Below are 13,460 nucleotides of genomic sequence, written 5' to 3' on the forward strand. Positions count from 1 at the left end.
ATCAGCTTTTTCTTAAAGTCCCAAAGTGACCTGCAAACCTAATACACGGTAACATTCCAGGGTGAGAACTACTGGATGGACACAGTCAGTATTTTCAAAGTGTGCCCCATAGAACACTAGTCTTATGAGGTGTTGTGCACAGTCAGGCACCCCTTGGGGTTACAAAGCTAAGAAGTTTGGAAAACACAGCTCGTTGAACACTGCCTTGGAAATTCACAAGGTGCACATTAACATCTGAAACCAGCTTACCTGGTTTCCTAAATTTATGTGGCCATGAACCAACCCTTTCTTTTTCTTCCTCTCCCCTCCACCTCCCTAATGCCCACTGGTATTTTTGAGTTTAAGGAACACGTTTTGAGGAATGCTAGATGCTTGATTGATTCAAAGGGCTCTGCAGGCTTCCATACTTTTGATTCCATCACGCTGGGTTAACTGTATACCCAGTGCCATTTTATATTAACAACGGTGTACTGGGCGCCTGGGTGGCTCAGTCGCTAAGCGTCTGCCTTAGGCTCGGGTCATGATCCCAGGGTCCTGGGATCGAGGGCCGCATTGGATTCCTTGCTCGGCGGGAGATCTGCTTCTCCCTCTCCTACTCCCCCTGCTTGCGTTCCCTCTCTGTGTCTCTGTCAAATAAATAAATAAAATCTTTAAAAAATTTTTTTGTACTAGTGGTAGAAGAAATGCCACTGGGACCTTTGTTTTAGTGGCCATATGCGGACCTATTTCCTGGGCTATCACAAATACTTAGAGCTGAAACAGGCTTGAGAATTTCTGAACACTCAAAGTTGTAAGTGGGTTCTCATGACTTCCCTCCTATTACAATCGGTATAAAGTAAATATCTCATGGTGTGCCTATTTTACCAAACATCTTTCAATTGTGAAGAAAGGACTGAATATAATAAGACCTCCAATTAAGAGAAATTAAACTTTCTTACTATACATAAGGTGCTTTTCTGTAAGAACAATGCAGAGAGGTCACTCTGAGCTTAATATTGCTTAATTATAAAACTTTAATATTTAAATAAACAGATACCTTCCGTATTTACTGCTGAAATGTAGGGTCAGCAATGGTAGGAATTAGGGTGTCCAATTATATGAATATTGTAATTCCCTGAGACTCTTTATTAGTTATATAAAATGAAAACAATTCAGGGGCGCCTGGGTGGCTCAGTGGGTTAAAGCCTCTGCCTTCGGCTCAGGTCATGATCTCAGGGTCCTGGAATCGAGCCCCACATCAGGCTCTCTGCTCAGCGGGGAGCCTGCTTCCTCTTCTCTCTCTCTGCCTGCCTCTCTGCCTACTTGTGATCTCTGTCAAATAAATAAATAAAATCTTAAAAAAAAAAAGAAAACAATTCATTATTTACCTTTACTATAGAAATATTTTTTCCATTAAAAATAGCAATCCTGAAAAATTCAAGAAATCTTGCATAATCGGAAACAGCGATTTTCATGGAAAAGGGAGAGAGTTCATTTCCTTTCCAAACTTACTAAAACTGATACCTTATAAAGGTTTTAAACTAGGCATTATCAGTGAAGAATATATTAATCTGAAATCCACACTGTAGTAAAAGAATTGAAAAATAAAAGTTCCAAAAAAGGAAGGAAGGAAATCATCTATAATTCCCACCTCCTAATTCATGGGAGTGTGGCCTCAAAGGAAAGGTATTTCTTTCTTTCTTTCTTTTTTTTTTTTTTAGTAATCTCTATGCCCACCGTGGGGCTCGAACTCACAACCCTGAGATCAAGACTCACATGCTCTAGCCAGTGAGGTGTCCCAAGGGAAAGGTATTTTTAAAGACATGTCTGAAAGCTGAGAAGGAAAAAGTTTAACATTAGTTTTAAACACCAGAGGTGGCTATCAGATGTCCCCAAAAAAGCAAAACAAGGGAAAATGAAATTTATGTTATCCAACAGAGATCTCCGTGAAGTTAGTGCTCATACCCACGGGTCCGAGGTGGGACAGGAACGCATCCTCGTGCCCTGCCGTCAGGCCTCCCAGCCAACCAGCGCAGGTGGTTACAGAAGACCAAACTGTTTCAGCCGCGTTAACTTTCACAGCGAAGCATGAAGACAAGTGATTTAGAAACGGTGGCGTGCAAGGGTTAGAGTCTCCAGACGATTTCTCAGCTAAGCTGGCAGCATTCTCAGCACGGGCCAGAGTCTGAGAACAGCCACCGACACTGAAGCCGCTTACTTACTAGGCAACTCCTCCTCTTCGTCACTCGAGTAAGAAGAGCCAGGAAAGAAAAGGGTTTTAGACTTAAGAAGGTGTGGAGAGATGCGGACGGAGAAGGACACCCGCCTTGCTGGCTGCATCCGTGGCTGGGCTGGGAAGTGGGTTCACAGAAGACATTAGTGTGTGCAGACTGTTCCAGAACAACGTCAAAGGTACCTCACACCAGGCTGAACAGAATCATGTCAAAAGCCCGTCTGGTTCCAGGAAAGGCTGTCTAGGCCGACAACGTATCTAATTTTCATCTTAATTTCCAAATATGGAGAATTCCAATACAGCCTAAAAACTTCACCCAACAGACACCTACTTGCTAGAATAAGGAAACCAAAGTCCATTACTTTTAATGGTCATAATTTATAGCTGGAGTTTTCTCCTCCAGCGCGAAAACATCTGGAGCGGCGGTGTTTCTCACGTTCGGTGCTAGTCTCCCTCACTCCAAACCTCCTCACTCAATATCCTCCCAAAGTGCAAGGTGCATTCCGCGGACTGGCAGCGCACACCTGTCCATCCTTCCCCCAGGGCTCTCCTTTGGGCTCAAGCCACAGTCACCTCCCTGCTCCCCTGTGGGGACGCCCGCAGGCCGCACAACCTGAGCCAGCGTGGAAGTGGGGTCCTCTTTTCCTCCACACCCACTCCTCCTCTGGCCACCTTCGTTTGCAAAGTGGTACCTCACACCTAAAGAACTACTCAGAACAGAAACCTGGCACCTCCCTTGATGGCTTCTGTCCCACCTCGCTCAGTCCTTTTGATCCTGTGTTCCGGCCCCTCCGCTCCCCAGCGCTGGTGTCAGTGCGGTCTCTCTGAAGGGTCTGAGTCAATCCACTCCGTCACCTTAAATCCCCCCACTGCCCTCCGACAAGAACCCCAAGTCCCCCTGTCCTGCTCTCCACATGCAGGCGTGCCTCACTTTACAGCACTTCCCTCGCAGATGTCGCTCTTTTTACAAACTGAAGGTTTGCGGCGACCCAGTGTCAAACAAGCCATTCTGCTAACAGCACTTGCTCACTCCGTGTCCACAAGCTGTCTTGATAATTCTTGCACTATTTCAAACTTTTCATTATTACTGTACTTGTTATGGGGATCTGTGATCAGGCATCTAGTGTGATTGCTTTGGGGCGCTACATACCATGCCCATATAAGACCGTGAACTTCAGCGAGAATGACCAGCCATTACCCACTGCCCCCCACCCCAGGCCTCCCCAATTCCTAGACGCAATACTGGAAGTAGGCCAATTAATAACTCTACAAAGGCCTCTGGGTATTCAAGTGAAAGGAAGAATCACATGTCTCTCACTTTAAATCAAAAGCTAGATATAACTAAGTGCAGCGACTAAGGCCCGTGGAAGTGGAGGCAGGCTGAGCTAAGGCATATGGAAGCTAGGCCTCTTGTGTCAAACAGCCAAGTTGTAAAGGCAAAGGAAAAGTTCTTGAAGGAAATTCAAAGAGCTACTCTGCTGAACACATGAATGATAAATAAAGGGAAACAGTTTATTGCTGATATGGAGAAAGTTCTAGTGGTTTGGATCATAGATCAAACCAGTCACAACATTCCCTTAGGCCAAAGCCTAATCCAGAGCAAGGCCCTCCCCCTCTCTAATTCTGTGAAGGCTCAGGGAGGGGATGAAACTGCAGAAGAAAATTCTGAAGCTAGCAGAGCTTGGTTCAGGAGGCTTAAGGGAGGCAGCCAGCCCCACAGCACCAGACTCCATGGTGAAGTGGCAAGGGTTGAGGGAGAAGCTGCAGCGAGCTCATTTGGGAAGGGGGCTCCACTACACCACGGATTTGCAGTGTGGACGAAGCAGCCTTATCGTGGAAGAAGATGCCATCGAGGACTTCCATAGCTGGAGAGAAGTCAGCGCCTGGCTTCAAAGCTTCAAAGGACAGGCTGACTTTAAGTTGAAGCCAGTGCTCACTGACCCTTCCGAAAACCCTGGGGTCCTTAAGAATGATGCAAAATCTACTCTGCCTGCGTTCTGTCAGTGGAACGACAAAGCCTACGCAACAGCACATCCACTCACAACATGCTTTACTAAGCATCGTAAGCCCATTCTTGAGATCCACTGCTCCATAAAAAACACACCTTCAAAACAGTACTGATCACTGACAATGTACCTGGTCACCCGAGACCTCTGACGGAGGTCGACAAGGAGACTCGTGTTGTTTTCGTAACATCCTGCTGACACAACATCCTTTCTGCAGCCCAGGGATCCAGGAGTCATTTTAAGTCTTATTGTTTTAAGAAAAACATTTCATAAGACTACAGCTGCCACAGACAATGATTCCTCTCGTGGATCTGGACAAAGTAAATTGAAAACCTTCTAGAAAGGATTCACCATTCTGGATGTTCATAAGAACATTCGTGATTCATGGGAAGAGGTCAGCACATCACCATGAATGGGAGTTTGAAAGAAGCTGATTCCAGCCCTCATGGATGACTTTGAGGGGTTCATGAAGTCCCTGCAGATGTGGTGGAAACAGCGAGAGAACTAGCATTGGAAATGGAGCCTGCAGTGGGACTGCACTGTTGTGAGCTCGAGATCAGACTTCAGCAGAGGAGGAGTTGTTTCTTATGGATGAGCAACAAAAGTGGATTTTGAGATGGAACACACTCCTGGAGAAGATGCCTGAAGATTACTGGAACGACAACAAAGAATTTAGAATATCCCACTAACTTAACTGATGTAACAGTAGGAGGTTTCGGGAGGACAGCCTTCAATTTTGAAAGACGTTCTACGGTGGGTAAGATGCTACCAGACAGCATCACATGCTAGAGAAATCGTTCATGATAAGAAGAATCCAGCTCTGTGGCAAACTTAACTGCTGTCCTGTTCTGAGAAATCGCCACAGCCATCCCAACCTTCAGCAGCTACCAACGTGGAGGCAAGACCCTCTACCAGCAAAAAGACTACAATGCACCGAAAGCTCAGGTGATGGTAGTATTTTTTTAGAAATAAGGTATTTTTTAATTTAGGCGGGTGCACTATGTTTTTAGACATGTTACTGCACACGTGACTACAGCACAGTGTAAACAGAACTTCTATATGTACCGACTGAATTCCCCATCTCCTATTGGTCTCAACTTTGAGATTACTTCTTCCCAGTAAGCCATCCCTGTCGGATGCTCCTAGAAAGCCCAATGTTTCTTCCACTGGCTGCATTCATCACTTCCTATTACATGCATCTGGTTCCCTTCTCTGCATGCATGTAGTGAGGAAAGAAACCGTACCTCTAAGCTCATCTCTCTCCTACCACTGTCTAGCCTGGTAGCTGGCAAAGACTAATGCAGATGCTTATTGAATAAATAAAGTAATAAGTGAATTTCCCTCTGTCAGGATTTCTGAAAGCTTGGTGTCCTAAATGAAACAAAAAAGCCCTAAACCAACGTAATACCCCACACAAATACTAAGTGATGTGAGACTACAGTCTGCAGCGACATCAGTAACAGATCAGATGGCTGCTGGCACGAATACACGCACACTGGCTTTTTGGGGCAGTGACCACCTAGTACAGCTAGTAAGGTACCCTCTTCATGTACTTTCTAAAGTTATTTCCAAATGTGAAACAAATTCAGGAAATGAAAATGAGCTCTCTTATTACACAAAATCTAAGAGTATGCCCTTTTGTCACAATTTCATGGATCATAAGGAAAAACCTATTTGTATGACTATCTAAGGCGTATCCTCAACATGAGTGGAACATGTATATTCTTTGAGATAACACACCATGAAAAACGAAGGGAAAATGACTTCTCATTAAAAGCCTCTGAGTTGGGGTGCCTGGGTGGCTCAGTGGGTTAAAGCCGCTGCCTTTAGCTTGGGTCATGATCCCAGCGTCTTGGGATCGAGCCCCACATCGGGCTCCCTGCTCAGTGGCGAGCCTGCTTCCCCGCCCCGCTGCCTGCCTCTCTGCTTACTTGTGATCTCTGTCTGCCAAATTAATAAATAAAATCTTAAAAAAAAAAAAAGCCTCTGAATTAAAAAAAATCTATCTAATGGGTACAGTTCTCCTTTTAACCTCACCACTACTAACGTAGTTAGGACCCTTCCGGGGATACAATCAACCAAGCACTTTTTCTACTGTTTGTGAGCGTCTTCTGAGTATAAGCAATGAGATGTTTTAAAATATACTCTTGAGGGCGCCTGGGTGGCTCAGTGGGTTGGGCTGCTGCCTTCAGCTCAGGTCATGATCTCAGGGTCCTGGGATCGAGTCCCGCATCGGGCTCTCTGCTCAGCAGAGAGCCTGCTTCCTCCTCTCTCTCTCTCTCTCTGCCTGCCTCTCTGCCTATTGTGATCTCTCTCTGTCAAATAAATAAATAAAATCTTAAAAAAAATAAAATAAAATAAAATAAAATATACTCTTGAGGGGCGCCTGGATGGCTCAGTGGGTTAAAACCTCTGCTTTCGGCTCAGGTCATGGTCTCAGGGTCCTGGGATCAAGTCCCGAGAATCGGGCTCTCTGCTCAGCAGGGAGCCTGCCCCCCCTCCGCCTGCCTCTCTGCCTACTTGTGCTCTCTGTCATATAAATAAATAAAATCTTTAAAAAAATAAAATAAAATACACTCTTGGAAGTGGATCATCTGGAATAATGAAATTATTCTGTGTATGGAAAAATGAAGTTAATTCTTAAATTCTACCAAGAAAGCATCTATGTCTCCTGGCAAGCTGAGGGTCCCCACTCCATGCTCTCTGATGCAAGAAGGAGAAATGGGGCCAAACACATCTACAGGAGCAGTTTCTCTGAAGGCATTTCTCCACACAATGCGGGTACCTTCAGGGCTAGTCCCACTCCCTAAAAATATCATCTGGCAAGATGCATTCATCATGTCCCCCCCAAGACAGCACAGCCAAGGCATAAGTGAGGACAGCTTCCCCACCCACTGTGGTTCCCAAGAAAGCTGTCGCCTGTCTACTTTCCACTTCAGAAAATGACACAGAAATCCATTAGTCACCAGCTTTACTTGGGATTTTCCTCCACATCAATACATATCAGAAAATGACCCCAACTTGGAAATAATGAGTTTCTCTATTTTTCTCTTCTAGAAAATGACCCAACAGGCATTCCAGACAACAGGCTCAGGAGACATACATTTTCAGAAACGCCCAAATGTTAACAGCTGTGAAAGGCTGCAGCAGAAGCAGCTAATTTCTTTGAAGGAAGAAGACACAGCACAGGTAGAAGCTGGAAGTAGTGAAGTAAGGCTGATCTTAGAAAGTATTTTGTTCCTAGACAAGCATATTCACAAGACACAACCACTTAGAGACAATGAGGGATGGCGTTCTCGTTTCTCTGTTTACACGCTGGTCAGAGACAGACTCTGGCACTGTTCTAGGCACTGTGACCTCACTCTGTAACAGTACCAACTGCTTATTATAAGCCAGGAAGTATGCCAAGGACTTTGTGTAAAAGCACATTTAAGCTTTATCACATTAGTACCCCTGTTTAATCAAGTAACTGACACAAAGAATTTCACCATTTAAGCCCAAGGTCACACCACCACCAAATGTGTGCTTACAATAAAACATCAGGTAAACCATTTTAGGCGTCCCGAATGCTTTAAGGCTTTAAAATCACAGTGTAGATGTTAGTTATGATCCTTTCAGCTAGGAAGACCATGACCAGAGATGAACCAGGCAGAGTATTTAAGTGATTTGGGATGCGATTTTAAGCGATTCTGAGTCTGTGGCAAATGGAGAACTGTCCAGCAACCGTGACGCTTAAAGGCAGAGCACACGGTACACAAGGTTTAGTCTTCTGCTCAACGGCCGGAAGTTTCACATCTGTGAAAAAATTTATCATGTTTCTAGAGCAGAATAAAAAAAAATACACTTGGGAAAATTAATTTAATGTGTATGGGGAGGGACTAAGGAGAAACAGTGCTATTAGAATTGATTAATCCTCCAATTACAGCACATGCTAACTCAGGGAAATTGTGGGGCTAGGTAACTAACTACGACTTAATCATTCAAACCTGTGTGAAAAGGTACCACCTGAGTTAGAATGAGGGCTCCCTACTCTGACCAAAGGGTTAAACACTGGCTTTAGAGCTCTACTCTCGACAACAGTCTGCTAACTCACTTCAGTCCCCTCAGAGAGCAGAGCAGAACATTTCCCAGCAACAGGAGGAAAAGCTCCATGTGCCAGAACTCCTGGCGCTCCAGGACAGTGTTTTCTGGGAGTTAGCCGCATTATTTATAGGGTTTGGCTAGCAACTGAAAACACAGTCAAAAACCATCTTGCGTTCTGGAGGAAAAATTAATGAAGTGTTTCATGCACGAGGCAAAGAGTGTGTCACAAAATATAGGAAAAAGATCCCTCGGTGGGACCCATTCTGTTGGTGTTGGGTATCTGTTGCTATGGGAGTAGACTCGCCGCCATGACACCGCACTCGCTAGTCATGGACGGAGGCTACATAGAGCTGAAATGTCTCCCTTAAGACAGCCTCCCTGTCTGTGTTTGGATACTGAGCTCCAGCAGCACTCCAGGCTCACCAAATCCAGTATTAACTACTTCGTTATAATAATTTTCATTCTATACCAGCTAAACCTCTAACCCAAAGCCAAATCAAAACAAAACCCAAACCCAAACAAACACGAGGAAAGCTATCCCAGTTGCAGTCCTGCGGGGTCACGTCTGCATCCTTGAGAACACGTCATCAGTAGGCACACCAAACAGGCCAGAAGTCCTGATCATGAAAACGAGGATAAGGTTAACAGAAACATCAATCACGTCTTAATTCCAGTGCGGAAATTAAAAAGATGAGGCCTGCAGTAAGTCAAGAACTGAGACCGAACATCTCCCTAATGCAGGGCAGCTGCTTCCGTCCCCAACTCTTTTAAGATGAGTTGTATCTGAGGACACTGAAGAAGCCCCAGAAACACCACAGAATTTATTTATTCCCTCTGTCTCAGCCTCCTGAACACACAGTCTTTCAGCAAATAATGGACCACTCTCCCCTTAATGAGCATTTAAATCTTAAATCATGATCTCAAACTGTAACTACTCATGGGAAAAAAGAAACCAAGATTTAAAAAATAAAACAAAAAGGTGGGGTTTCTCAAAGAACAAGCTGCCTTTCCATGGCAAACATGTAGATGCAATTCGAGTGTTTCTGAGCATCTTTATTTGCAAAGGCCCCGTGCTGACGGATGTCAAACATCTATCTCACTTCCCCAGCCAGTGGGTCCAAAACCTGCAGAGGGCGCCCCTTCATCATTTGCAGACGTAATCCTTTTGGCACATGCTTAATCAACTGAAAATGTACCACTGTCTTTCTTTGTCCTTCATGAGCGAGCTTGACATTTTTGAAGAGGTCAGGAAATTAATATTGGATAACTGTACTATGGTAACAGAACAGAGTATCTTTCAGACATAACAGCATTGTTTGTAACTTATTCTCCAGTGTTTGAGAAAAACACTTTAAAGGAAGGGATAGAGAAAGAGAGATTGATAAAAAGTTATGACACTTTTATATAATACATACGTGTGTGTGTGCATGTGTATACACATACACATATATATACATAAATTAACATTTGGGGGACTCCAGGTTATGGTTACGATAACATTTTAAGTCCCCAAACATGGTAATTCTTTGCACTCTTGTACTATTCTTAAAGTCTGAAATTACTTCAAAATAAAAAGTTTAAAGAAATCTGTGTTAAGTTTAGGCCCAAGACTATAATGCCTTTAATTAATAAAAGAGATTTTTAGGTGGGAAAATTCCCTAAAACTGAACTGTCTGTTACCTTTTCTATTTAAATGAGCCATTTGGAAGAAGAGGCAGGCAAATTTTGAAAGGTAACGTTCCAGGGTCTTCAAGTGAGAAAAATGGTAGAGAAAGTGTTTAAAATATACTTAATTAAAAAAAAAAAGTAATGTACTTACGGTCCAACCCAGGATGGCTGATTGTCATTAACGAGATGGATTTTGTTAGTGGAGAGGAAATGGCTGATGTACAGTAATTGAATCCCTGTTGTTTAGCTCTGTGACATGCCTGTGAGGTAAAGCGAAACAAAACAAAATTGAAGAACAGGTTCTCAATACGGGCTCTCGTTATTTCTGGAGAAGCACAGAGCTGCACCTTCCGGCCCAGCCCAGGAACAGGAGGCAGTACACAGGAGGGTAACAGCACAGGCTCTGCAGTCAAGACTCACAGGGTTCGAATCTGCCCCTGCTACTTAGGAGCTGCTCAGCTTCAGAGAATTTACTCAGCTTTCATGAACCTTACTTTTCTTCTTTGTAAAATGGGAATCACGGGAGCAGCCATCCTGTATAGTGGTTTCATATCCCTCACAACACTGATGTTTTAAACTTAGTACGTGCTGGCGCGCCTGGGTGGCTCAATGGGTTAAGCCTCTGCGTTCGGCTCAGGTCATGATCCCAGTGTCCTGGGATTGAGCCCCGCATCGGGCTCTCTGCTCAGCAAGGGGCCTGCTTCCCTTCTCTCTCTCTGCTTGCCTTTCTGCCTACTTGTGGTCTCTGTTAAATAAATAAATAAAATCTTAAAAAAAAAAAAAAAAAACTTAGTACGTGCTTAGTAAACATCCGCTGCATCATCAGACAAAAATAACTTCACTGGAAATATTAAACTACACAGAGTAGTTCTATTTCTTCAAAAGCCTAAATATCCTTTCTAGCGATACAGTGGGATATCAGTAATATTATTTTCTGATTTTAACAAGTTGGACACAGAGCTGCAAGTGAAAAGTGTTTTAAGATCAAGAGCAAGGCAGCTGTGCATCTGGGAAGAAGTCTAAATCTCTTTCATTTCCTCTTCTAAGATTAGACCGTTTCTACAAGAAAAAGACGGGGGCTGAAACCTGGCAATTTATCTCCCTCAGTAAATTCACAGCAGCTTCAAGCCCATGTAATGCAACCGACACCAGAAGCCCCTGGAATTCGAACCCTACAAGGACAGTCCACCCCAGTATTTGCCAGCACTCTTCCCGTGGCTGAGGGGCTCCCTCTCCTTTTGTTTTCAGAGAGCCATTTAAAATTGTTATCTAACTCTGTCATGAACCCCCTCCCTTCACAGGAAGCTAAAGCCTGCACATGCTCAAAGAGAAGTAATGAAAATGTGTTACTACCATGATTCAACTCAAGTGCGCCAGAAACTTCTGATTATTTAAAAACTTGTTCCATGGGTAACCATGGAGTCTGAGGCAAACAGTTGCTATGTTTCAAGTACAACTGTGAGGTCTGTCAAATGACATCAGTGAAAGGCAGACAGACCTTCAGCAGGAAGCTGGCTGCAGGCGACTTGTCCAGATCAGAGATACCAGAGCTCAAATACCCACTCTGAGGTTGCACACAAGACAAGAAGTGTGGGTGAGCAGAGTTCCAGGAAGGCTACTAAGCACAGAAAACACGAAAATGTCATCAACTTCATCTAGGAAGACTAAATCAGAAAAGCCATTTTAGAAAGACTTCAGTGGTAACTGATATCACTTACTAACAGATAAGACAGAGGATCTCTGTCCAATTCCTACAAATATGCGTTGCAGAAAAGGTTTGACATAAACAATATTAAGAAAATTAAAATGTCCCCATTTCCTCATTAAAACCTGCCTACTTCAAAAATGTGGGAAAAAACCAGGGAGACTAACAGCCGAGAATTCCAAGATTAATACTGTCCAGCTAGTGGCCAGTTATGAGGCCTCAGGCGAGTCGCTTCAAATGGGCATGAAGTTCTCACACACGGACTTATGCGGAATCTGAAGGGACATCCTGGCCCTAAGTCTAGGGTTCTAGGGTTCTGTTCATAAACCCCCAACTTTGGTATTTTGCCCGGTCTTACAATGGACTTCCAAAGGATTCTATTCACGTGAAATGCGGTTTACTCTTCAGAGTCTCCACTTACCAAAGATGCTCTTGGCAAGTCATGAAAGAACTGTTTCCATTTTTCACTCCCTCTTTCTCTTACCATCAGGTTGAATAAATTTAAATCATTTGCCTCAATAAATATATTCTCCATGCTCTTTTAAAAAATTTCATTTTTTAAAGAGTTCACCTATTTTTTTAATCATCTCTACACCCCATGTAGGGCTCGAACTCACAACCCCAAGATTAAGAGTCATATGCTCCACTGACCGAGCCAGCTAGGTGTCCCTATTCACCATATTCTTGTTATTTTTCTTAACTTTTTCTGAAGTATCAGGCCCAGAAGACATGGGTGGTGGGGAAAGGAGATAACGGGGCAAAACTCCTTTGAGCCTTCAATTCAACTTTCATCTGGCTGAAATTCTCTTGGACCTTCACATAAGTAACACATTCACTATTAAGGTAATCCTCCAGTGCCCAATTTCTCTTTGGTCATATCACTGCTATGTAGTGGGGTATAACAAAACAAAAAGTATAAAACAAAACATTAACTGTGTACGCAAAACCCTAAGTCACCTACTCAAAGAACAGGCTGTTCAACATTTTGGTTGGTTTGTTTAATTAGAAATGCTTCATTCTATTTCTACCTAAAACTCCAGTCACCTACATAAAGACAGGTGTTTAACTCTGTTGTCCGTGTAATTAGAAATGTTGCATTTGCACATGTATCACAGAATCCGCCTAGAAATCAACCGAGAGTCCCCTTGGCCCAAGAGAAGGATAAAGGACGGGGAGCAGAAGTCTGCCAAAATCTAAAACCATGTGATTCCAGTTCTCAAGGCAAACTCCCTGAGGACCGGTCCCGGGTGGTGAGTGACGGAAGGAAGAGCCTAGAGGGGACAGCACTGGAAAATCATCTGACTGGCTTCGAGGAAGGCCAGGCCCTCCAAGAGGGGGCTTCAGGTGAGTGCCTGTGGCAGGCAAGAGGGCATCAGGATGCTCTCTGAAAAAGTCTGATGGTGACAGGAAGCAGAGAGAAAGAAATAGCCATTTCCTAGGCAGTGTGAGAAGACAAAGAATAAGATTCCCCCCCCCCCCCCGGAAGGGATAGGTTTTAAAAAAATTAGCAAATTTAACAATGTTTTGTAACACACTTCAAGACTCATTTTACTATTGGGATGATAAAAGAAATCCTCAGGTAAGAAGAAAAAATTCAAATTAATATCCTGGATACTTTCCCAATTTAAAAAAAGTCTGCTTTGACAGAATATTTAAGTCGATGCAGATTAATGGTATTCTTGAATTAGCATTAAGTGGTAAAAACTTGCCTTGTGCTAGAGGAGTGTATTATATAATGCGTAAGCAATCACAGCCACGAGCCTTATAGTAAGTCTTGCTTTCTTTG

At 43.6% G+C, this 13,460-nt stretch overlaps 1 protein-coding gene across 15 annotated transcripts in view; it reads right to left on the reverse strand.

The window, feature by feature from the left end:
• AKAP13 (A-kinase anchoring protein 13) overlaps nucleotides 1-13,460 on the reverse strand; it is a 179,085-nt gene that overhangs the window by 62,973 nt on the left and 102,652 nt on the right. For 10 of the 15 annotated variants that reach the window (XM_032342095.1, XM_032342093.1, XM_032342094.1 and 7 more), the window contains 2 exons: nucleotides 10,121-10,229; nucleotides 2,202-2,330 (listed from right to left, as the gene is read on the reverse strand). In XM_032342095.1, the coding sequence (XP_032197986.1) occupies nucleotides 2,202-2,330; nucleotides 10,121-10,229 (238 nt within the window). The remainder of the gene's footprint in view (nucleotides 1-2,201; nucleotides 2,331-10,120; nucleotides 10,230-13,460) is intronic. The other 5 variants (XM_032342098.1, XM_032342097.1, XM_032342096.1 and 2 more) reach the window with 1 other exon arrangement.

This window comes from Mustela erminea, chromosome 5 (genome assembly GCF_009829155.1).
Source record: "Mustela erminea isolate mMusErm1 chromosome 5, mMusErm1.Pri, whole genome shotgun sequence".
NCBI lineage: Eukaryota > Metazoa > Chordata > Mammalia > Carnivora > Mustelidae > Mustela > Mustela erminea.